The 25003-nt window shown below is 38.6% G+C and overlaps 2 protein-coding genes across 2 annotated transcripts; one reads left to right on the top strand and one right to left on the bottom strand.

The window, feature by feature from the left end:
• Window positions 1-688: 688 nt before the first annotated feature.
• COA7 (cytochrome c oxidase assembly factor 7) lies at window positions 689-2210 on the bottom strand. The gene is made up of 3 exons (XM_010225007.2): window positions 2070-2210; window positions 1858-1998; window positions 689-1141 (listed from the first exon to the last, which is right to left on the bottom strand). The coding sequence occupies exons 1-3, from the start codon at window positions 2173-2175 to the stop codon at window positions 693-695; spliced, it is 696 nt and encodes a 231-aa protein (XP_010223309.2). The 5' UTR covers window positions 2176-2210; the 3' UTR covers window positions 689-692.
• A 1434-nt stretch (window positions 2211-3644) lies between these two features.
• LOC104577516 (protein zyg-11 homolog B) lies at window positions 3645-23864 on the top strand. Its single transcript, XM_088537023.1, has 14 exons — window positions 3645-3653; window positions 9788-9953; window positions 12387-13141; window positions 15577-15717; window positions 16722-16898; window positions 17963-18027; window positions 18719-18818; window positions 18902-18952; window positions 19580-19741; window positions 19847-19894; window positions 20482-20679; window positions 20766-20818; window positions 21245-21342; window positions 23561-23864. The coding sequence occupies exons 1-14, from the start codon at window positions 3651-3653 to the stop codon at window positions 23749-23751; spliced, it is 2208 nt and encodes a 735-aa protein (XP_088393149.1). The 5' UTR covers window positions 3645-3650; the 3' UTR covers window positions 23752-23864.
• The last annotated feature ends 1139 nt before the right edge of the window (window positions 23865-25003 follow it).

Genomic DNA, 25003 nt, shown 5'->3' on the forward strand with positions numbered 1-25003 from the left:
TTCTCAGATGAAGTTATGACATTAAAGATACCTTAGTAGAATACAAAATTAGTATTTCTTCATAGACCAAAGTATTTGGTTTTTTTCTCCTGGTTATGTGTGGAGTTTATTTTTTTTTTATTTTTTTTTTACAGTTTGAAGACAGAGCAAATAAAACAAGTTTTAGTACAGTTTTAGGACAACAAATGTTACCTTCAGCAAATGAATTGACTCAGGTTTCTCAAACCATTCCGGCACTGACATGGCTCAGAGCAGACCATCCACATGTGCACATCATCTAAGTTCCACAGATGCTCGTAAGTTTGCAGGTACACTTTTGAATGCTGAAGTTTGAATGATCTTGCAACTATATTTTTTGCATTAGAACTTCCTCTAGCACAAGCCTTAACACTGACACATGAATAAGTGAGAACTCTCCATGCTTGAAATCACAGGGACAAACTTCCCAAACATCAGAAGTTTTTGCTCTTCTTAAAGGAAGAGCAGGAATCTAAAAACACATATATTTAAAGGTGGATAAAAAGGCAGCAGAGTTGACCACACTATGTCGACAAAACATAGGTTTATTTGTATATGCAAAAAATTTACAGAATATTTATTTACTACGATTAAAAACCATATGCCCATGTGATTTAAATAATAAGTTCACTCAACATGTAAAATTGCAGGTTTAAGAACTACAACTGACAGTTTTAATTCCCAAATGTTACGGACATCGGTGCTTCTCTCTGTTCTTTATGCAACTGTTTTGCCTTGTTTTTCAATGCTTCTGCCTTGGCATCATTCTTCTCAATGCCATCTCCTAGTTTGTACATTCGACTGGCATTAGCACAAGCCCACACATGACCCAGCTCACAGGCTTTCAGGGAATACTTCAAGGCTTGGTTCATGTCCTTAGGGATCCCCTGTGCTCCCTGCAGGTATATTACACTGAGGTTGAAGCAGCTAGCAGCAAAATTGCCATCACAAGCTTTTGTGTAATAGTCTCTGGCGACAACTGGGTCAGGTTTACCGTCATTTACTCGCCCATCGTGGGCCAAGAGCCCGATGTTATGACAGGCATTTATTGACTTCTTCCCACCTTTCTCACAAGACTTCATAAAGGAGTTGTAGGCAGCTTTCAAATCTGGGATGAGTCCGCCTGCCAACAACAAAAAAAAACCCAAAAGATTACAGTAAGCATGTGCTGCATCTTTTTTCACTTTGTACCTAAAACACTGACTTGTGTAGTAAGAGGAGTATTTTAAATAGTTTAAGGTATTCTAAGCTAGAAAATGTACTTTTTTTTTTTTTTTTTTTTTTTTGCTCTCGCATTGTCATTATCTGGAGGACACAGATAGCCTGGGACAACAAATGCTCCTAAATCTAACCACAGCTGCAAAAACACAAAGACATGTTGCAGACCTCTCTAAAAGTAACTACAGTTCTATTCCTATAGCTAAGGCTTCCGCTTTATCCTCAGTCTTCCAAGCCACAGAAACCTGAGAAGACTCATCCAGCTCTGCAACTCTGAGCTTACAAGATAAATATATCTTGCAGAAAAGCTCTAGTAACCACTCACTGACTAAAAGAAAAATGCTGAAAACTGTACAACAAAAGTCTTCCACCCTTTCCTAGCCTTAACTGCCAGACCGTAAGAGAGGAAAGCCACTTACTTCCTTTTTCAAGGTCAAGAGAAAGGCAAGCTCGTAACTCTCCATAAAAAACAGGTGCATTTCTCCAGGGGCCCTCCCTGCCGCAGAACCTGCCACTCATCCCTCACCCACAACACGACCAGGTCGCCAGTCACTCAGCACGTAAAAGGTGGTGCCGGGACTGCCAGGAGGGACAGAAGAACACCCACCACCTTCGGCTCACCTTTCCCGATAGCCTGGTAGCCTCCCAGCTTGTAGCAGCTCTCGCTGTGCCCGTGCGCCTCGCAGTTTTCGCGCAGCACCCGCGCCGCCGCGTCGAAGTCCTTCTTCACGGCCTCCAGGTAGTCGGCGAGGCGCTGGCAACCTGCAAGGCAGCGGTGATGGGCGCGGCGGGGAAGAGAGGTCCCGCGGGGGGCAGCGGGGAGCGGCGCTTACCGTCGGGGTCGCCCTCGCGGTGGCACTGGTAGCTGTACTCGATGTGCAGGTTCTTCAGGTAGTCGCGCACCGCCTCCTCGTCCTCGAAGTTCACGAACCCCGCCATGGCGCGAGCGGCGCCGCGCCAGCCCGCGCGGCAGAGCGCCGAGCCCCGCCGCGCCAGGCCGCGCGGCAGAGCGCCGAGCGCGCCGGGACTCGATGCGCGCCCCGGCAGCGGCGGCCGGGACGGCGGCGCCACCTGCTGGACAGGCCGGGGCGGCCGCTCCGGCACCCGCTTTGCTAAACCCGCCCCAACTTTCTGCTCTCCGCGTGTAAGTTTCACACAGCAAACGAAAACGCTTCTATAACTACAAATATATAACTATGTTATTTCTTTTAACCCGGCGAAATTTTTACGCAGTTTAATTCACACCGTGGGGACTTTTCGTTCTGTTCTCGTTTGAAATGATGTCCCAAACACATCATTTACTTTCTCTGCCCCAAAATCCCAATCTAAACAACGGGGCTAGACCTGACCCTTGGCATGAAGACGATAAGGCAGGTAAAATTGTATTTCCATAATGTGTTGGCTTGTAGAATACATTATCATCTCATGGCAGAGACATAAATTAATATTTTTCTCCTTAATGTTTATTGATACGTTGGTTTGTAAACAAATGTTATTCAAAGCTGCTGTACAGGAGAACAGCAATTTCATTAAAAGCTTAACCACGATGTCTTTGCAATTGCATTTTACCTGGATGGCAATTGTATCATTCTTTGCTTTGTATCCTGACACAAAAATAACTGTATTTATCTTCATCAAGAGTAAATTATAGCATGTATCTGCAGAGGTTTTAATCAGCAGGCCTGTACCCGAAGCCTGAAATTATTTTGTATTTATGCATGTGGCAAAATTTCTCTCCTTCTTGCAGGAGGCAAAACCTAGGTGCTTGGGCAGCTGATTCCAGTTCCCTTAATAGACCAGTTGGAAGGGAAAGTAGGTTTGGATACAGAGGTCCACTGGCAAGTAACAAGTGTAAAGCTGATGCTGGAACTCCTCACCATGACAGAAGTTCCTCAAGATGAGGAATTGCCAGCTAAGTCCAAGTACTTAATTCCCTTACGCTGAACAAGTAGCGTTTATTGGGCAAACTCACCAGCCTCTTATTATTCTCTCTCCGTCCTCACTCCGCTGTGAAAGCAGCTCGAAGCTCTTACGCAAGGGCCGTTGCGCTGGGTTGGTGACAGTCCTAATCCTCGTCCTGATCCTGATCTTATCCCTGCTCCTGCTCGTGGCCTTTCCTCCCCACACCCCGCCGGCACCGCAGCCTCCAACCTGGCTCCCAACGCACCTCCCCGCGGCCGGGGCCGCCGCCGCCCTCGCCTCACAGCGGGCCCCTTTAAGGGAGGCGGGCTCAGCGCTGCTTCCCGGCCGGCTCAGGCAGATTCCCTTCCAGGTCGGGGGTGGCAGTTGGGGGGGGGGGAAGGGGGACAAGGGAAAAAAAAAAATGTATGTATATAAATAAATAAATAAAAAGAGGGAGCCCAGCGCCGGGACGCGGTTCGCTGGGCGCTCGGCGTCCAGCCCGCCGCGCCGCCATGGTGAGTGAGCGAGTGAGCGCGGCCGCTGCCGTGGTGGTGGTTGTGGGGGGAGGAAGGAGGGGAGGTGACAGCCGCGGACGCCGCGGGTCTTGCGCGGGGGCGGCCGTTAGGGCGGCGGCGCCAGCCCCGCGCTGAGGGGCGCGAACCGTTGGGGGGGGGGGGGCGGGGACCAGGTGAGGCCGTTGGCCGGCGCGGGGCCGTTTGCGGGGCGCCCCTCCCCCACCCCGCCGCTGAGGGGAGCCCGCGGCGGGCGGGCGGCGGCCGCCATCGCCTCACGCTGAGGCGCCGGCCCCCCCGCAGCGGGTTGTATAACCCCCTTCCCGCCGCGGTTACATAAAAACGAGCTCAAAGGCGGGCGCTTCTCGCCGCGGGTGTCCCCTCTGCGGCGCTCGGGGTGCCCAGCGTGGGGAGAGCTCCGGGGCTCGTCCCCGGGCCTTGGTGCTGGCGGTGAAAACGCCGTTTCCTTCCCCTAACGCCAGGCCACGGAGCTGCGCGGGTGAGTGCTGCTCTGGCGGCTCCCCTGCTTGAGAGATGAGTGTGCATATTCACTGGAACCCCCTGGGTCTTGCGGGCTAAATCCTTCCTTATTACAGGCATCACTTCGTTTAAACACCAGTAAGTTTTTTTTTTTTTTTTTTTTTCCTTTCCCAATGTTTGCTTTAAAGATAGCTACCTTCTTTTGCCCCCCATAGGACTGCTCTGTCTAGTGTTGGAGAGCTATGGCCTGACCTCTGTATTGATGGCAAAATTTTTATTTGTGTCAGTTGCATGCACCTTGGTCACTGTGCTAGGGTTGTACTTTACCTCAGTAACCTTTCTTCTTCTTTGGTAGCAATACAGAACAGCCACACATACAGCCAGCACTCACATTTTTCACACTTTTTGATCTGCTGCACAAGTAAGAAAAGCTGTTTTTGTCTCTTCTTCCCAATGAGCTTTTTTTTTAAAAAAAAAAAAATATTTTTTTTTCCAGAGTATTCTAGTAACTGTTATGTTCAAACAGAAGTGGTGCAAGTATTTCCCGAATAGAAATAGTCCCCTGAGGTCTCCTAATGCCTTGGATATGGCACTCATACTTCCTTATTTTTGCTTGATGTCCAACCTGAAAACATCTTTCCCTGTGATTAAGTAAACTGTCCAGGTTCTCCTCTCTGGTCATTTTGAGTTGATGAACACCTGTCTGGACTTCTTGATCCAACAGGTGGCTTTGAATATCATACTATTTAGTTTTAGTCCCCTCGTGATCTCTTCTCACTCTTATGTGCCTAGCGACTTTAATCAGCATGATCCTACTGGTTTTGCCAAAGGAATTAATTGGAGATATTAAATGTGGTGAATTCTAGTCTTTCCTTGAGTCTGCCAGTTAATTAAACACCTACTTTTGTTTCATTCCTTTTAACTTAGGAAGGATGATCAAAAAGCTTTCTCTGTAGCATTAATCACTGAACCATCTGTTTATTTTTTACTGCCTTCCCCTTCCTTTTTTAGGGCTCAGAAGAGGGCTCTTGGCCACTCTTTGAGTTACTACTTTTTTGATCATTTTAAGAATGCATTTAGGGCTGTGGGGAGAGGGTGAAAATGAATGTCCGAAAACAGGCACTAAGCTCCTGAATAGCTCTCATTTTCCTACCAGCTTCTTGAGGGAAATAAATGTCACTACTTGAAATATCCCTCGCACTGTATTACTATCTCTTTAGAGTTTTCAAGAAAGAGAGACAAAAAAAGGAGAAAAAAAAAAGGCAGATGAGCTTTGTAGACTATACAGAAGCCTTGCATAGTCAGGTTTTGTCACACCAAAATAAATAAATGGATGTAAAAGATGGATAAACCATAACAAATTGTTCTGTTGCAGCTGAAATTAGTATCTGCATTCAATGGTTTTATATAGACTGATTGATGAAAACCTCATCAAAACTACCTTTTTTTTTTTAATGAGTCTTAGACACAAAGCTAAAAGAAACAAAATCTTTCAGAGGGATCACAAATGCCTGTAGTGAAAAAGGCTTTTATAACTGTGGAATTTACTTTTCGTGCAAAGCTAGACTGCTATTCCTGATGGAAAATGTCAGTTAAACCGATGTGTCTTTTTTTTTTTTTTTATGGTTTTCTTCTGTTGTTACGTAAGTGGGTGGCTGCATGGTAATGCCTTTCAAAGGGAGCAGGATTTCATTTTGAGACGTGTTCACACCCAACCAGTTAATGTAAGCATAATATCAGGTTTAGGAGTCTGTAAATTATACGAGGTCTTTTAAGATATCCCTTTGTCACTTTTTTTTTTTTTTAATATCTGGACTTTGAAATATAGGGTAAGATAGATTCTAGTAGTATCTAAAGTTGATATGAGAAGATTTTGAAAGAAAATGTGGAGGTTTTTTTTGAGAACCTTGCCAGTGACACTGGCTGACCTGGATGACATCATATCAAAGCAGGTCTGGCATTTCAGTCTGCTGCCTATATTAGATTACTGTTAGATGCCAAAAGCCACGTACTCTCCTCCACCCTCCTTTGTTATGTTTACCTTGGTTATATTAAGCATGAATAAAGTTATTTTTTTAAAATAATTAATTGAAATCAGCCTTTAAAAGTCCATCTAAATTGAGTTATTCTATTTTCTATTTCATTCTGTTAATCTGTTGGTTTTAGGTGTGTCACCTTACTCTTATTAATATAAGTTTTAGCTAAGGAAGGTGTCAAGATTTGTATCATGCAATGCATGGTCTGTGGTTTGGGTGTTGGTTTTCTGTTGTTTTTTTTTGTTCTTTTTTTCTTTTTTCTTTTTTTTTTTTTCCCACTAAATTGTTTTGATAAAATGAAAAAAACCCTGAGGTTAAACTGAACTGTCAAATATTTAAGATGGCTATGATAAAAGTCACATCTACCTAATAAAAGCTCTTCTCAAATATTTATGAATTAAAAAAAAATCCTGAGCTTTGGTTGACATATTAATTTAAAGCATTGCATTTTAAATTATTAGAAGCAGAAAGTGAAGTGTACTCAAAGAAAAGGCCCAATTTATTTTCAGTTTGACACTCAAAAGCATAATTTGTTTCAACAGAGGCAAGAAATATTTAAATGCTAAACTTGTGAGCATTTAAATACAAATGAAAATTCTTACTCTGTGATCTTTAGCTGGACAATATTCTCCCTTAAATGAAGGGGCACAGGCTGTGCTAGAGAAGAAGAATGCTGCTGGTTCACGTAAGTTTGTGGGATACAATTCAGCTGGTTTGTTTTGGGAGCTAGCAACTTAGGATATCATTTTCCTGATGCTTGTCCAGGGACTTCATTAGATAAAGTAATCTCAACAAATGGAGAAAAAAAAAAAGTGAGAGTCTTCTTTAGCTGTGTTTCTTCAGTCTTTATGTATCAAGTTACAGAAGCATTGAAAATATTTTTTCATGTCTCCCACATATGGAATGAGTGCAGTTAATGTAAATAAGTAATCATGACACCAACAGAGAATCACTGATTCTTGCTAATGGACTACATCTTTTTATTGTTATAGCGATGCCCTGTATGGTCTTTTAACATGCTTATTTAATATTAAAATTATAGGTTCCAAATTAAAGATTGGCCATTTAGAAGTATTGATTGACAACTTTCTGATTTATTTGATAGCAGCCTGTCTGCAAGGCCAAAAACTCTCATTGAAGTTTGCACACTGATATGTGAAGTATTTTAGCTTTTCTGGCAGAAATGAGGGGACAGTGCCAGAAGGACTTAGCAGAGTCAATATTCTATTTCTGTTGTACTTGAGCAGCAAATTGCAAGCACAGGAGCTAATGACAGATGAGGGTGTCTGGTTTGGTGGGAGTCTCCCGAAGACTTTGAGCAGGGGTACTGATTCCTGCTGGAGTCAACAGCTTTCATGCAGCTCCTGGGCATATGCACTCATTTCAGGGTAAAAAGAAATCTCTTTCCTTTAAAAATGGATAAGTATTTGGATTGAATAAGTATTTGGATTTCTCCTTAGAAGTATTTCAGGCATTTTTTTTTGCCTGTTACAAAGAAACAAAAGATGTTGAAGATTCCAAATTCTCCCCCTCCTTTTCATATCAGCTTGAAGTGTGAGGCAGCCAAAATTGCTGTTTTCAGCAAGTCACATCAGAAAAATAACTCCTATTTCTTCAAAAACGTAACAATATCTTTAAAAAGAAAACAACAACAAAACAAACAAAAAGCCCAAAAAGCTTTAAGCACTGAAGATCTCCTTTATGGACCATAAATCTCTAGGAGACAAATACACATATTTTCCTTTTCAGAGAAATCAAGTCAGAGGGGTCGGGATCTGCATGACAAATGCTGCAGAAAGAACTTGCATTTGAATATTTTAGAGTTTCTAGCTCCCAAGCCTGTACTTTAGTCTTCAGACTGTGTTAAACTACAGTGTCTGTGTTGACAATACATGAATTGTTAAAGAGAAGTGTCAAAGCTGTCTTTGACCTATTGTGCTGCCTCCCAACCTTCTGACACAGGCAGCTGGTTTTAAAGCTCTATTACTGTCATATTTTTCTTTGTATTTCTTCTGTATAACCTTTTATATACTTCTGTGCTTCTCTAGTGAGCCTATGAAGCAACAGAAGAGAATTCAAATGATCTAGAAAAGAGAGGTGAAATTAGCCAGAGTGTTCATCCTAAACAGCAAGCAGCAATTTTACCTACAGATGAGATGTGGCAACAGTTGGTGCTGTTATTTTCAAAATGATCTGAGGGAGTGTGTACCAGTCTTACTTTGTGCAGTGCTGGGGATGATTCATGATGCTTTTGAGTCATTCTTTATGTTGATTAACTTGTGTGGCTGAAAACAGTGGGCTATTATTAAGTACTGAATTAACAAATTATTGGGGTTTTTCTTCCTGAACATGCAATCTTAATCTCTGAAGGTATAATTTAAGTTTATATTCTACTTTGTCCTTTGTACACAAGATACTACTGTATATGATTTCCAACTCTTCAGGATAAAAAGGAGGAAAAAGTATTTTTAGAAAGAATATTGCAATAATTGTTACTTTATTGCCACACAAAGTTTGGAACTAAAGTAGATCTTTTTGAGTCTCCTTTTCTGATATGAACCACATTTCTATTGTGGCTTGGCAGTAGGTTTCTTTTGTGGGTTGACTGAAATTTAAGATTAATCAAATAATAATTTTAAAATTAATCAAATAAATAAGATTTGATTTAAATAGTGCTATCATTTTAATCCTATATTGCATTTGTATAATTTATTTTTCAAAGCAGGTTTTTACTTTAAATGACTAATGTAGTAATTAGACCATGTTTCATCTTCATGTTGGGTTGTTTTTATGCCATGATTGGTACATATGTGTCTCCAGCATACTTTTTAATAAGTTTAAACAAATCTATGAACCATATATTCTTCGAATATGTATTTTACTTTGACAGCTTTTTGACAATTTTCTTGTTAAACCTTGATGGAAATTATAATTGATCTAGATGGGGGGGGAGTGTTTTTGTGGTTTTTTTTTTCTGCCATTTTAATGGGTTGCAAATACATTTTAAAGCTAAAGTGATGTCATTTTTAAAAAAGTAATTTATTGTCTTGTGAATTGAATAGCTGAGTACTCTGTTGCAATTATACCTAAGTAACTAGAGGGTTTTCAAGAGCACCTGAATTTATCATAATCTTCTGCTTGTATTTTTGGACACCACTTAGAACACTTGGTTTCAGGCCCTCCAGGTTTTTAGCATAGTAGCTACTGTCTTCCTGCTTATCGTTTTGCTTATTTATAGTATGTGGTTTTCTTCCATCAGTCTATCTTTATTCTTAATTCCCAGTAGACTTCATAATTTCTGATTTTTTTTTTTTAAATCAGAAATTAGGAAAATACTTTGAATGAATCTAAGGAAGACTTCAGTTGTCTTGTACAACACTGTGGCTCCAGGCACAACTGTGGGAGCGTATGGTCATGCCCAGCATCATTTATCCTGTGACTTGAGGCACTTTTGCTGTGTGCCTCCAAAGATGGACCTCCTCTCCTGCAATATTTGCCTTTTCCAGCGAGAATCGGGCTAACAACAGAATGGTTTTCTCAAAAACAACATGTTAGAGTAATGGAAGGCTTGTAGATAGAGACAATGATTTGAATAAAATCCTTGTTTCTTGCATGTGACAGGAGGAAGCCTCTCCTTACTCTTTGCTTGACATCTGCTTGAATTTCCTGACTGCCAACCTAGAGAAGTTTTGCACAGAAAGGCAGGATGGAACGCTGTGTTTGCAGGAGCCGGGGATGTTTCCTCAAGAAGTGGCTGATCGATTGCTACAGACGATGGCATTTCACGGTAAAGACAATTACTTGTGGATCATCACTGAAAGTATTTTACTGGAATATGACACTGTAGTGCTGATGTATTTTTCTATTAGGAGCTGATGTTGGATACTATATTCCTTATTCTCTTAATAGAGAAATTCTGTTACTCCAGTTTTGCCACGGCTTCAGCTGAATGTTGCCTGGCTTATACAAAGCTCTCAGTAGAAAGTCTTTCGTCTCAAAATTACAAATTTAATTTAACATTTCTCTAATTGAACATCAGGTCTTTTCCCTTAGGTTCTTCTTTTGGTTGCATTTTGCGTTGATTCAATTCTACTTTTCTAATGGTTTTCAAATATCTGATAATTGATAGAAATGATGTTTCCTGCAGAGCAATTAGTCAAACTATGTTTTCTTAACTGTCAGTGCATTTAATAAGGTGAACAACTTTCTTAGCTCTCTTAGCACACTCAGTGAAGTGGAATTATTTGCTAAAAAGAAGTCAGTTTCAAATTTATTATAAAAAAAGAACTATGAAAAATGCATTGGTTCTTTACGTTTTGATTACTATCTTATATGCTTTATGTGAGCACCTATTTGAATGGAGGGCTAATGTCTTGTTTGGTGGTTTGCTTTAAGCACGACAAAGGCAAATGTTAGTTTATGTCAATAAAGGCATCTTAGCACGAAAAGAGAATGCAGGCATTAAGCTAGTCTGAAAAACAAGTGTCAGAAGACCTCTTTCTGGAACTTTATGTGGAGATGAGGCACAGTATTAGAAAGAGTATTTAAACAGACCAAGAACCCTGCATCTGTAGGTGGATGTGGCTAATAAATAACTTGAATCTGCATATAGCAGATTTTTTTTTCCTGCCGTTTCCAGGGCCGTATAGCCCGAGCAGTGGTTCTAAAAAACAAAAGGCCAACCCCAACCCTCCTCTGCCTTCAACCTGCATTACCTTCTCATATGTCATTATTTATAGTAGTCCCAAGAAAGCAGATTGGTGGCAAGTTCCTGTTCCTTCAATGCTAGTAGAAGTGAGGACAGTTCCAGCTGCAGAGACATCACAAACACTGTGCCAGGCAGGGTGCAGCATGTAATAAGGTGCCTGCCAGATAAGCAGGGTGTGGTTGAAGTAGCCAAGTGCCATACCCTGACTTGATCCTCAAGTGAAATGATTAGCAAAAATGTAAACGTCATTTAGTAATATTTTACCAAATTATTGCACTTTATCTCCTCCTAGGTACCAGCTCACTCACCTCCTTTTTCTCTTCAAAATAGAAATACTTCAACTACCTGTTCAGAAATGCCTGAACTGCTTGTTCTTTAGAAAGATGTACAAATGTTCACATTAATTTGACATCATTACAGTGGAATGCTCCCTAATTACTTAAATCTATACAAACTATAGTTTTTTTTAATATATATGGCATTTTCAGTTTCTTTCCTATGTTCAATATGTCTGTAGATGGGAGCTTCAAAACAGGAGATCTTTATAACCCTCTGAAGTGAAAGTAGGAGGACACTTTACTCCTATTCCTCTTGCATACATGCTTATGCAACCATAGCCTTCTCTTATCACTCTCTATAATGCAGTAATCACACTACTGATATGATGCAAATAAGATATATTGATTTCCTGTGCATTTTGGATAATCCTGTGCACAGAACTAAATCTATTATTTCAATTAGGATGTTGCCAGCATGCTGCATGACTGGACTACATATGCAGATTTCTTGCTACACAGCTGCAGGATTATAATCTTAAACAAGATCATCGCATTTTCTTTTTTCATTGCTGTCTTTCCTTCCCAGTCTCTATCCTAATCTTCCTCTTTCTTCTCTTTGAAAAAGCTTTTTGGGTTTCTTTCTCAGATTTAGCTTGTTTCCAAGCAACACTCTTCTTGGAGCATATATGAAAGAACTTCATTAGTTTAGTATATTGATCCTACTTACGAATCCAATCAAATACGAAATTATTCAGTTAGTTAAAGCAAGATGGAAAATGTTCATTGATTGCTGATACTGTACTTAAGGTTAACAAAACTGATGAGGGAAGAGCATACCTCTGGGGAAAGAAAACTTTCAGAAATTACGTAATTCTGTTTGTGTCACATTTCTAACCAGTTATCACGAGAAAATCAAGAAAGTGGAGGATGTAGTCTGAAAGATTTTGAATCATTTCCATGTTTCAGTTATTGCATGTTGCATGTTCTAAGCCAAATAGATACTGTATATGCACTACATGTTAATTTGGTTCCAATTCTAATTCAAATTTTTGTAATTTTCCACAAGTAAGTTCATAATCTTAACCTGACACGGTTATCAGTGGAATGGAATCAGTAACATAGGGATATATTATGCATTATTTTGCAATTCTCTTTGTTAACACTTATTTTTCTGGGCTCTTAAGAGCTAAGTTACAGAACGCTACAGCCAAATGCTAATTCTCTTTCCCAACAGGGCTGCTGAATGATGGAACTGTGGGCATCTTCCGAGGCAACCAGATGCGTCTGAAACGTGCTTGTATCCGGAAAGCAAAGATCTCTGCAGTGGCTTTCCGAAAAGCATTCTGCCATCACAAGCTGGTGGAACTTGATGCCACTGGGGTGAATGCAGATATAACAATCACAGACATTATAAGTGGACTTGGCAGCAATAAATGGATCCAACAAAACCTTCAATGCCTTGTGCTGAACTCGTTAACTCTTTCCTTGGAAGACCCCTACGAAAGGTGCTTCAGTCAACTGTCTGGGCTTCGTGCATTGAGTATTACCAATGTTCTGTTCTACAACGAGGACTTGGCAGATGTTGCTTCCCTTCCTAAATTAGAAAGTCTGGATATATCAAACACCTCTGTCACTGACATAACTGCACTCCTTACCTGCAAAGACCGCCTCAAATCTTTGACCATGCACCACCTGAAATGCTTAAAAATGACCACAACACAGATTTTGGATGTTATAAGAGAACTAAAATACCTAAATCATCTTGATATTTCAGATGATAAACAGTTCACATCAGACATAGCACTTCGTTTACTGGAACAGAAAGATATCTTGCCTAACCTTGTGTCTCTGGACATTTCGGGAAGAAAGCACGTTACGGACAAGGCTGTGGAAGCATTTATTCAGCAACGGCCAACAATGCAGTTTGTAGGACTGCTAGCTACAGACGCTGGCTACTCCGAATTCCTAACAGGAGAAGGAAACCTAAAGGTTAAGTGGGAGGATTAATTGTGGGAGGATAGCTGAAAAATTTTAAATGCTTGGGCAAAAATAGAGCTAAGCATTTTTAACAAATGTATGTGGGTGTTTCTGAAGAAAGCTGCAGGCCCATCATTCATTCGCTAATTTTAACTGTTGAAGTTATTGATTGTCTACCAAACTGCTACTCATTTTTGTCACAGAATCTGCAAATTTTACATTATACTACTGTAAGAAAATATATATATATATACACACGTGTATATATATATATTTGCCTCTTTTCAGTGAGCATCAAATCTTGATTTAAGATATCAGATATGAGAAAGATAAACCTTGAAAGATAAACCATATCTGAGTGATATATTGGAATAATATTCTCTGGCTTTCAGCATGGCCTCTATCGTAAGACAGTAATATACAGGAGCCGGCAGTGCAATTTGCATAAGCTTTGAGCACTGCATGCTTAAGACAATAGAGAGAGTAAAATAGAACTACTGCTTTGCTCCATCACCACTTACACTTCATAATTACATTATTTCTACTCAACCTTGAAAGGCCTTTTGGTGATGCATGTGTTAGAAGCAACCACTCGGGATGAAATCGCTCCTCTTCCTGTGCAAATCCTAAATTACTTGGCCCTTTAGGATGAAATGATATTTGTTGAAGTGCACTTGTCTATCCTTTAGTGCCAGACAACAAGACATTGCCCTTCTTTCTTCAGAAGATGCATATACTTACAGGCCTGAAGAATAAGGCTGTTCTCTACCTTATGTGAAGGGGTCAGCATTAAAGGATAAAGATGTTTTAGATGTGTCAGTGTCAATAGTACAGTATCCTTGACCAAAACACAGATGGTTTTGTCTTCTGCTGGGTGCTGAGAATGACTACAAACTGCAGATGAATTGAGGAAGAGTTTGTATAATGTGGCTGTACATTTGTATAATGTAGCTGTGTCTCCTGTGCAAGCTGAGTTTTAAAATTTTGTAACATTTCCAGTGCTGTGGTTACATGCGAGTGAAATGAGACACTTGCAACATCTTTATCATAGTGATCACTTTTGCTGGGAATGTTTAGCCATCATTAATGTCTAGGTGTCTTGAGTATTTATGTAGTTGTTACAACTGACAGTAGTGTGTATGAATGTTAAAATGCTGTATTGTAGAAAGCAGGGTCCCATTTGATATAACTGGTGTACAGCATCAGGAGACAACACCTTGCATTTGGTACAACCTAATTCAATATTATCCTTGCTATTTAGAATACCTGCTTCATGTGAGTGGTTGTGATACGGAAAGACAGGAATGAAGAAGGTCCTAATAACATGAAATTCATTATGAACTTTTAGTACTGGAGTTAGCAAAACACAGTTCATATTCCCTTCCTCAGAGGCTTAGTTGTCAGGAGGAGGCTGTAGGCAGTGGTTGATTTTTGTGACTTGAAATTCCATAGTAACAATATGGAAACATTAGCTGCTTTGTCTAGATATTGTTAAAGAATAAACAGGATGCAATACTTGATGACATTGAAAGTAGAATATTTCTATATTTACAACAGTTCTTTTATCAACCAATTATAGAAAATTTTGAATTGTTAAATGTTTAAACTTAGTTTGCATAGCAGTTGAGGGAGAGTTGGTGGTGGAATATCATGAAGCCGAGTGTAAATTCTTCATGTAGTGTATAGTTAGCTAGAGATCATTTCCATGCTCAGTAGATACGATTGCCCTAGTTTAATCAATAAAGAAGATGAAGCAAAACCCACGACAGTATCAGTTCTTGGAAGGCTGTAATACGTGCCTGTTATTGTATTGTAAACTTAAGTTCATATTAAGTGTGCAGCCCATAGCTTCTAATGCACTCTTCACCTAAATTAGAGCATTGCTTACTTTTTACATGCATTTCAAGTCTGGTTTTAAGAACACCCTTCTCTTACAGTGAGTATGAGTTCTTTAATGCAGGGCTGTAAGCTATTGCTATTGATTTACCTTAGAAGAAGCTTGTTGTAGGTAAAGAATGGAAATACTGTCCGTTGATGGAGGTGGTGGTGAATGCCAAAAAAGCTGGAGCTTGAATAGCCTCTTCCTCACTTTATCAGCTTCATTTGCTGGAGCATTCAATTACGAATATTCCCTTTAAGCATTTGGTGAGTCAAAATCAATTTTTAATGGTTAGAATTGCTCTATTTACTTAGTGGTTTCATACAGTTCTGCTTAAAGACATGATTGAATCATAATTCTGGCTTATACAAGTGTATCATACCATCTCATGAAGAATATTTGAAGATTGTGTGGTTATGGATTAATGTGGGTAGATAATCATTTGTCTTCTGAAGAATTTTGCCAAAATATTAAGACCTTTGAAATTGCAGCTTTGCGCTTATTAAGAGCAAAATTTTTAAAATAAAGTGATGACATTGTACACTAAAGATTATTTCTTTGTTCATAGGTGTCAGGAGAAGCAAATGAAACTCAGATTTCTGAAGCACTGAAGCGTTACAGTGAACGGGCCTTCTTTGTGAGAGAAGCACTCTTCCATTTGTTCAGCCTGACACATGTAATGGAAAAAACGAAACCTGAAATTTTAAAGGTAAAGTAATATACTTTTGATAGTTTTGATAATTGCTCCTTAAACTGAATTTAAGGAGGTCATCTCAAAAAATATGGTATTGATTATTTTATGATTATTACACTTTTTTGTTGTGATTTTTTTTAATTTTAGAATTTTAGTGTTTGATAAAAATAACACTGCTTTAAGCAATAGGGAGGGTGAAGATGCCCTAGCAGTGTATTATTCTAGACTATTTCATAGCATTTTCTTTTTTTCAGGTAACTTAGCATATGATTTGAAATTATTTTTAAGGGCTGAAATGTTTTTGGAACACATCTCCATACTGGGTCAAACCAAAGGTTTACCTAGCCTAATTCCCTGATAATTGTATTCATTGTCAGCTTCTAATATGGTAACAAGTGAACAAATAATGTTATGTGTTAGACTAACTAGTGGCATTTCCAAGAAGCTTCCTTAGAAACACATTCTAGACATTTGGTTTACACTGCTGGAACACCAGAAATGGTTTATTTTATTCTGTGATCCTAAAAAGAAGTATTAGCAGGGAAGATGATAATTCAGGATGGAGCTAAACCCGCAGCTAAGGATACTAAACCATACTAAACCAGAAGCTTAGGATCTGATCTAAAGGGGCTAGTCACAAACGAGTAATCTAGTACAACACTTCCATTGCACTGCAGAAAGTCTGATCTCATTCATCCCTGAAAGAGTTTGCTGATTTTTATTCAAGTATGTAGAGCAAAACTTGGATCTTCCTAAAAACCTCTTGCATTCCATATAGATCTCCTTTGAGAGGATGCTACAACCAATGGAGAAGGGCTCAGAGAAGCACTGTCTGCTTTGAAACACCCAGCAGAAGGAAAGGTTCTTACTTAGCGCTAAAATCACACCATATGGATTTTTCACTTGAATAAAAGTCAGGCAGAAAATGGGTGCTGTGAATCACTGTTGCAGCCTCAGGCAGCAGTATATTGCTCTTGGGGTGTTGTGTAAGTAACATGGGCAAAATTCTTGCATTTCAGCTTGTGGTTATTGGAATGCGAAATCACCCCCTGAACTTGCCTGTGCAGTTAGCTGCAAGTGCGTGTGTCTTCAACCTAACGAAGCAGGACCTAGCGGCAGGCATGCCTGTGCGCCTTCTGGCTGATGTCACTCACTTACTCCTGAAGGCCATGGAACATTTTCCTAATCATCAACAGGTAAAAGACTAAGTTTTGTTTTCTGTAGTTTTCTCTTGTGGGCCTTGGAAAGATTTTTTTCACATTTCACAGAACAGCTGTGAACAAATGAGCGTACAGATGTATTTGTGCAGGATTTACATGGAATATTGCTTCCTTTTGTACTTCCTGCCTTACAGGACTATGGTAATGTGGCTTTTTAAAAGTAATTTAATGAAATTAAAGCCCTGAATGAAGTAGTGGCTGATTTGCAATGAGGTATTTTCTATTTGAGGTAAACCTGCTGACAATAGTGAATGCTTCCTTGCACATGTCACAAACAAAAGCTAAAACAGAAAAGAGATGGAAAACAACTAATTTTATCTTGACCAAACCATTGTCTGGGTAGAATGAAATAGAAGTGCAAATGAGTTATCTTGTCCTTTGAAAACAAACAAAACAGTTGTTCTGGCAAACCAGATATGTGGATAAAAATTATTTCCTTATGATTAACTAAAGCTTTTTTTTTTTCACTTGATAAATAATGATTAATGCATTGAAGGAACTTTCTTCTTCAAAGAGTCAATGTGGGAATCATTTGAGAACTCTAGTTACTAAGCTAGTTTCTGAGCAATCAACTGTGTGGTAGGAGTTGTTTGAGAGTTGCATCACTGATTAAGCAACATTAATAATATAGAATGAGCTACTGATGGCTCTTGGAAAAGTCCTGTGTGCTTGGCCAGTCCTTGGATGAGAGTGTGATTTGGACAAGTCTTACTATCGAAAGACATCAGTTTTTATGGTGAAGTACAAGGAGGTAAATGAATCCTTGTTTGGTGAAGATCGTGGCATTTTCAGAACTCCTTCTCTCATGTTCACGGTGCATAGGTTTAAACACAAGATGTAAAGTGAATCCCACTGTGAAAGAATTCATTTTGCATAAAAGTTCTTTTTTCTTTTTCTGTCCTTTCTCAGACTGACCTTTTCCTTTTCTTTTTGTTGCAGTTGTTTTCAGTACAGCTCATAATAAAAATGGAAATATGTTTAATGATTCATAGAAAGAAAGCATTCTGAAATATGTGTGTATCTGATTTCATTTCTTATAGCTGCAAAAGAATTGCCTTCTTTCACTGTGCAGTGACAGAATCCTTCAGGATGTTCCATTTAACAGGCAAGTTTTATATATCAATTAAAAAGAGTTGCAGCTTGGAATGCTTTTCTGTATGTTGGCTGCTTAGTACTGAAGTAGGCTCATAATTTTCTTGGTGTTTTGAATGAGTGTGGCTAATCAGAAAGCTTAATGATCATTCACAAAGTTTGTTTCTGGTCTCAGTTTGATCAGTTTAAATCATTCTAATATGCTGTATTTGTCTGACCTACGGTATTTTGGGTCCACGATTCAGGATTGTTTTGAATGCAGGTCAGGAAAAAATCCTTTGGTATTTCTACTTTGTCTGGGCAGGTCTATTGCTAATCAGGTGTAACAGAATTTGGGAGTTCTTCAGGGGACTTTGGGACTGCTTTTGCAGAGATTTTTCTACTTAGATATTTTGTGCTAAGTGTTTGAAACATGTTGGTCTGATGTTTCAGAAGATTGTGCAAAAACTTTCTTGCTGCTTTAGAAGGAAGTGCTTTCCTGTGCACCTTGATACATCATCTATTAGAGACCCTAAACATCTGCCTCAAAGCCTACTGAGGCTCAGGGAATACCTGTAATTTTGTTGTGTATTTCTACGTTTTTGGTACAAGGCATACTTCTAGGTTTTTGGCTTAATGCATGTACATCTAATGTATTTTCTGTGTGCATTTTTATTTTAATAAGACTTACACTCTTGAAAACTAAGTTAACTTTCAATTTACAGGTTTGAAGCAGCCAAACTTGTTATGCAGTGGCTATGTAATCATGAAGATCAAAACATGCAAAGGATGGCTGTAGCCATAATTTCTATTCTTGCTGCAAAGGTACAAAACTTTAATTTTTAAGGAATCAGATTGTATTTTTAATGTCTGGAAAAAAAGCTGACATGGTCTGATTTTTGTTATAGCTTTCAACAGAGCAAACGGCTCAACTTGGAGCAGAGCTTTTCATTGTTAGGGTAAGTCGAATACCATCTTGACAGACAAAAATACCAACCCTCTCTATATATTCATCCTAAGAGTATTTCTGAAGCTAGAGAATGAAATCAATTAGATGGAATTACTAGAGCACATTAACCTGTATTTTGTTTGAATGGTTTTTGGAAACAGAAATTTATTAGAGATAATATCAAATACAGTGGCAATGAGATACAATAGCATAGATGAAAAGAAGTCAAAGTGTGGGGAAAAAAAAATACTGTCAGAAATCAATCCAAAGTATAATGACCAGAAATCTCTTGATTTGAAATTCATTATATAAAACTAAAGATAATTTAAAAATAGAACACTCAGGATAAATTGCCAATGCTGGCAATAGTCGAGTGGGGACAAGAATTGTGCAGATGGCTTTTTGCTGTCCATAATAGTTACTGCAAATATGTTATAGACAGAGGCAGACAACCATGCTTAAAGGGAGAAAAGAACTGATAAACATTTTACTTGGAATAGTTTGACCCTAAAAACATAGCTGTTAGTTTATTCTGCCTATAAATCATAACTATACATTACGCCAATCTGTCCAGAAGCAAACACAGAACCAAATACATTTATTTTGGATATGCAATCATAACTATTTCTTTTTCCAGCAACTTCTTCAAATAGTGAAACAGAAAACAAATCAGAACCTTGTAGATACTACCCTCAAGTTCACACTGAGTGCACTTTGGAACCTCACTGACGAATCTCCAACAACTTGTCGGCACTTCATTGAAAATCAAGGGCTGGAACTCTTCATGAGAGTCCTGGAGGTGAGAAGTCTGGTTTTGGTTGTAGATTGTCAACTCAGGTTTATAATTAACACTGTTTAGGTAACTAGTGTAAATGGTTACTTACTCAATTTTCTTTTTTTTCAGTCTTTTCCATCTGAGTCATCCATCCAACAGAAGGTTCTTGGACTTCTGGTGAGATGAACAAAAATATGTATCAAATCACAGACTTTTAAAAGTTGTTAATATGACAATGTTCATGTGAAAACTTGCCTAATGTGTTAAAGTTCTTCTTTAATCTTTATAATGTGCATTTTTTATAACTCACACTGTTTTTGGACTGTTTTGTCAGTTGTCCTAAAGCACTAGTAATTTTGAAATGGATGGTTACTGTGAACAAAAAGAACTTTTAAGAAAGTTTCTGACAGGTCTAAATACATGAACTAGACTGAAAGTCAGTGGAAGTCATTAAACCTCAACAGTGTGCAAATCTGAAGTTACTGTATTTGAGAATGTTATAAACTAGTCTTTAAATTAGTATACTCTCTGTACTAATGATTTTAAATAATTGATGAGAAAATCTTTTAATTTTGAGGCAAATTCCTGCAGTAAACTGGAAATGTTTTGAAAGGCAAGAGTGTTTTGGTATCTGCTTGTTACCCAGATGTACAAAAATCTTCTTATGTTTATATTCACCATGTAGTTTAAGTTTATATATTCATCTTCTTTATATGGTTATATTTCTGTTGAATTTTCTTAATTCCTTTTCTTTTTCCTCACAGAATAACATAGCTGAAGTTAAAGAGCTCCATTCTGAATTAATGTGGAAAGACTTTATAGATCACATCAGTAAATTATTGCACAGCGTTGAGGTGGAAGTCAGCTACTTTGCAGCAGGGATTATTGCTCATTTGATATCTCGAGGAGAGCAAGCCTGGACGCTAAGTCGCAGCCAAAGGACCTCTCTTCTTGAACAACTGGTACAGAAGAGGCACTGCACTTTATCTTATTGTATTTTGTATTTTTTTTATTTAACACTGAGTGTTCTTGGTTCTGTGTTTTGCAGCATTCTGCCATTTTGAATTGGCCAACTCCAGAATGTGAAATGGTGGCTTATAGGTAAGTATTGTTTTGATTTATAATTTGGAAAATACAGTAGAACTGACCTAGATGTAAAAGCTTGTTCCTGAAGCAGAGTACACTGCATACCAAAGATGGTTTTGTCTAGTAGAAGAAGCCAACTCAGAAGGCCTATTAGCAGCTCAAAATAAACAGCCTGTTGGGTTTCCCTCTGTGACAAAAGAAGGGTAGAGTCAGCTAGGGACCCCTGTAAGAGATTAATGTTTTTCTCCCTGTTCTTCTATTATGTTATTCAGCTGCATGTTGAAAGGAGTATAAGCAGCAACTAATCAATAAGGTTATATTGGCTAAAACTAGGATATTACTGTCTGGCCTTTTTTTTAAAAAAAAAAGTCAAAACAAGAAATTAGCAAAGTAGTAAAATGAGTTGCTGATCATCTCTCTTTTTTTTTCTCCCTTTAATAGGTCTTTCAATCCATTTTTTCCTCTACTTGGCTGTTTCATGACACCTGGTGTTCAGTTATGGGCAGTGTGGGCCATGCAGCATGTCTGCAGTAAAAATCGTATGTATTAAGGCAAAATGACATTTATTCATGCTTTTTTAGCATAAACTTCAGTGGCATATTCCTTGAACAGCTGTTTTTATTCAGACGTAAATAATATGAAGAATAACAAGCACCATAAATTCTCCTTGAATTAAAGAACAAGCATTGTAGTAGGTAGCCATCTCTTACAATTTGAACAGAAGTTTTACGTAATCCTGGATTCTAATCGCCTTTCTGCAATAACTTGCTGTGACATGAAGGTCAATTTCTTAATCTGTCTTCCCCATCTGCAAAATGAGAACACCAACATCTTGTTTGTAAAATGCTTTGAGAGCATGTGATGAAATGTGCAAGTACTAGGGAAGGAAATAAATCTCCTGCACATAACTGAATGTAAGATTAAGCAAACTCTCATAGGATTTAATGTTTCTTCTTTTTTACCTTGTGAATTTCTCTTTTCTGTGAATTTGATATAAATACATGTATTCACATTAATTTCTACCATATATAAAGCAGCTTTCCTCTGAAGTATTAAAGATGTTTTCTGTGCCAGTGTTTAATCCTCCTGACCGCAGTAACTCTATCCTTGTTTATCCCAGGGCTGAACAATCCCATGAATCACTACTTCTGTATAAATATATAGTGTTCAGGACCAAAATAATAACATGGTGCAATAGGTAACTGCATATAAAGGACAGTTTTCCTACTCCATGGTGTTTTCAAAGCTCATAACTGTAATTTTTCTGAGACTTTGATCCCAAGGTACATTGTCCAGAGATCTGTGAGGACTATTCCTGTGTTCAAGTGGAAATGTTTTGATAAAGCTGTTGTACTGGCTGGATTCTGAATAACGGTTTTCGATTATGACCCTGAATTTCTGTATTAATGAAATTAAAGCAAGCTTTTACACCACATTGCACCTCAAACCTGTCAGGTGACTATATAGCATATAAATATGTTGTATTTATTTTTAGTGTTTATTTGCCCTAACCTCTGAGCTTTCAACATGCCGCAGAGGTTTGGACTGACAGTGAGTAACTGAACTGTAGAATTGGGAGGCTGAGAATACTTGAATGACATATTCCTGATTTGGGATCAAAACAATGGTTCCCTTATTCCTGGTGATTAGTTCTGAAAATAGTTGTTGCCAGAAGCTCACAGAGAAAGTTGCAGATAAACCAAATGCAAAGTAGCAAATGTAATAACCAACTCTGAAAGAAAATATATTTAATCCTGAAATTATGATGACTAATTTGATAATATGGCAACCAATTTGAGGGGAAAAAAGTTTTTGGTGTTTGGCACCAAGGTTTTTTTTTTATCTTGGAAGGGGGATGCAATTTATTTTGTCCTCCTTTTTTTAGATGAGGATAGAGCCTGAAAAGAACGGGGCTGTTTGCTTTGTTTGTTTCTTTCCCCTCTTGCTATTTTGCTATACCACATCCTAGCTTAACTGAAATATTACTGCACTGCAGTAAGTATGATCCGTAATGAAACATTTTCTCAGCATTTAAATTGTTAACTTCAGTGCTGCAACACTGATATGAATGATGAAATTGAGCACATCTGAGGTAATGCTCTGTGACTGACTTCTTTTCTTCCTTTTTTTTTTTTTAAAAAAAAAACAATTTCTGAAGCTTGTATGGTAGATGTATGGCTGTGTTTATGGCTTGTCCCAGCATATACGAACATCAGAGCTGATGTAGACCCACTTTTTTAAATCACTAAGAAAAGTGGAAAAAAGTATAATTTTATTGTCGGAAAAGGCAGTCATAGCAATTTAATATTATCTAAAGGTCAGCATCAGTAGTAGTTGGCAAACTTTTCTCAGGAACTTTGCACTCTTGAAGGCTCTACAAATGATGCAGTGTATCTGACACCACTTTTTGTACCTGTTCTATACTGAGGCTGTCAGTAAAGGTTATGTTTTCCCTGGATACTTAAAGATCCTATAATACTTCTGATTCCCTTACTGCATGTTTCTGAAAATGTAGTTATGTGCTCTTAAAATGCATGTACAAGAGGGAGAGAGAGGAAAAGAATATTGTGCATATTCCAAGGCACATTCTGCTCAACTTGTAAGACAGAGACAATTCCAGTCCTGTCAAATAATTCATAGCCACGGAAACAGCTCTCCTTTTCCACAGCTCTCCTTTTCCATAGCTCTCCTGCTCCACTGTTGCAGTAGATTATTTTCTAAAATTCACCTTTTTTTTTTTTTTTTTAATTATTACAGCTACCAGGTACTGCAGTATGTTAATTGAAGAAGGAGGTTTACAGCACTTATACAACATCAAAGAAAATGCCCAGACTGATCCACATGTACAGCGAATTGCAATTGCCATCCTCGATAGTTTGGAAAAACATATTATGCGTCATGGGAGACCACCTCCATGCAGAAAACAGCAACAAAATAAACCAAACTGAAAGCTGCAGGTATAAGAGTGTAAAGTATTGTATTTGTAATAATCCTTTATGATGTGTGTGTAGTTTGAGTAACTTGTAATATAGTGGTCACCATTAAAGTGATTTGGCAATAATTGTGGTACCCAGAACCGTGTACGGTAACCTATGGTGAATGTCAACTTTAATGGCAACCGTATATGCAACCTGTAAAAGGAACCATGGTCACTGCTTGAGCTGGTCATCCCTGTACGATTATTGCTGGCTACAAAGAGATGAGACTTGTACAGATCAATATGCACCTCCGGGGGAGAAAAAAGACTTCTAGGAATACCTTGTTTTGTGACTTCCGGGACATAAAGATATTTCATCCCTATGATTGCTGTTTATAGAACTGTTTACTGGTTTGGTGTTTGAATTGAGCTGTTTGTGAGATTCAACACTCTTGCAGATGAAAACAAAAGTGCATGCATGCAAGTTACAACGACACTTGTAACTAAGGTGACCAAAACGTCCTGTTGCCCTTCTGAACACAAATGGGGACTTCACTTTCTTTTCCTTTGCCTGCAAGCTCTATTCCTCTGATTTCCTCATTGCTAGAGCAATACCCTTTTGATAGCTTGGTTCTCCTGAGCCCTCTCTACTTTGTTAGTAAGGTTGGGATCAGCATTGCATCAGGGAAAGGGGAAATTTGCCAGACCAAGCAATAGAAATAGGATTAAAATCAGACATAATACTAAAAGGATGAACTAAGCCTTTTATGCTTGATGAGAAGTCTTTTTTTGGTTTGCTTGACTACTACTGGTTGTGTGGAAGATTTTTCTTTTGCTTTTAGAAGACTGGTAGGGAAAGGAGAGCTCATCAGAGCGAAATACTGACCTGTTCTTCTCATCATGGTGGGAGATTGCCTGTCTTGATTGGAGGGCCAGGGTATTTGGTCACCTTATTTATGAGAGACTAATGATTGCTTTGTTGTTTTCTGTAAATATTCTGTCAGTATTGTGCAGTGAATTATATTTCCAAGACATCACAGTGCAAAATATCACCCGGTGTTCTGTGTAAATTCTGTGTTGATTGCATTGTTCTGTGGGGTGTGAAATAGAGATGCTAATTGTAACAACTTCTTTCTCTGATGCCTGTGGGTTTCAAATGATGTGTTGAATGAAAAATATTGCACAGTATATAGATGCCTGATAAAATATAAGTGATGAAAGCAAGTTACATGCCAGTTCAAACTTGATTTTATTTCAAGCATTACTTCTTTTTATTGGGTTGT

Source organism: Tinamus guttatus, unplaced genomic scaffold (assembly GCF_059628265.1).
Source record: "Tinamus guttatus ecotype Peru unplaced genomic scaffold, ASM5962826v1 Tinamus_guttatus_pri_ptg000044l, whole genome shotgun sequence".
NCBI classification, from domain to species: Eukaryota; Metazoa; Chordata; class Aves; order Tinamiformes; family Tinamidae; genus Tinamus; species Tinamus guttatus.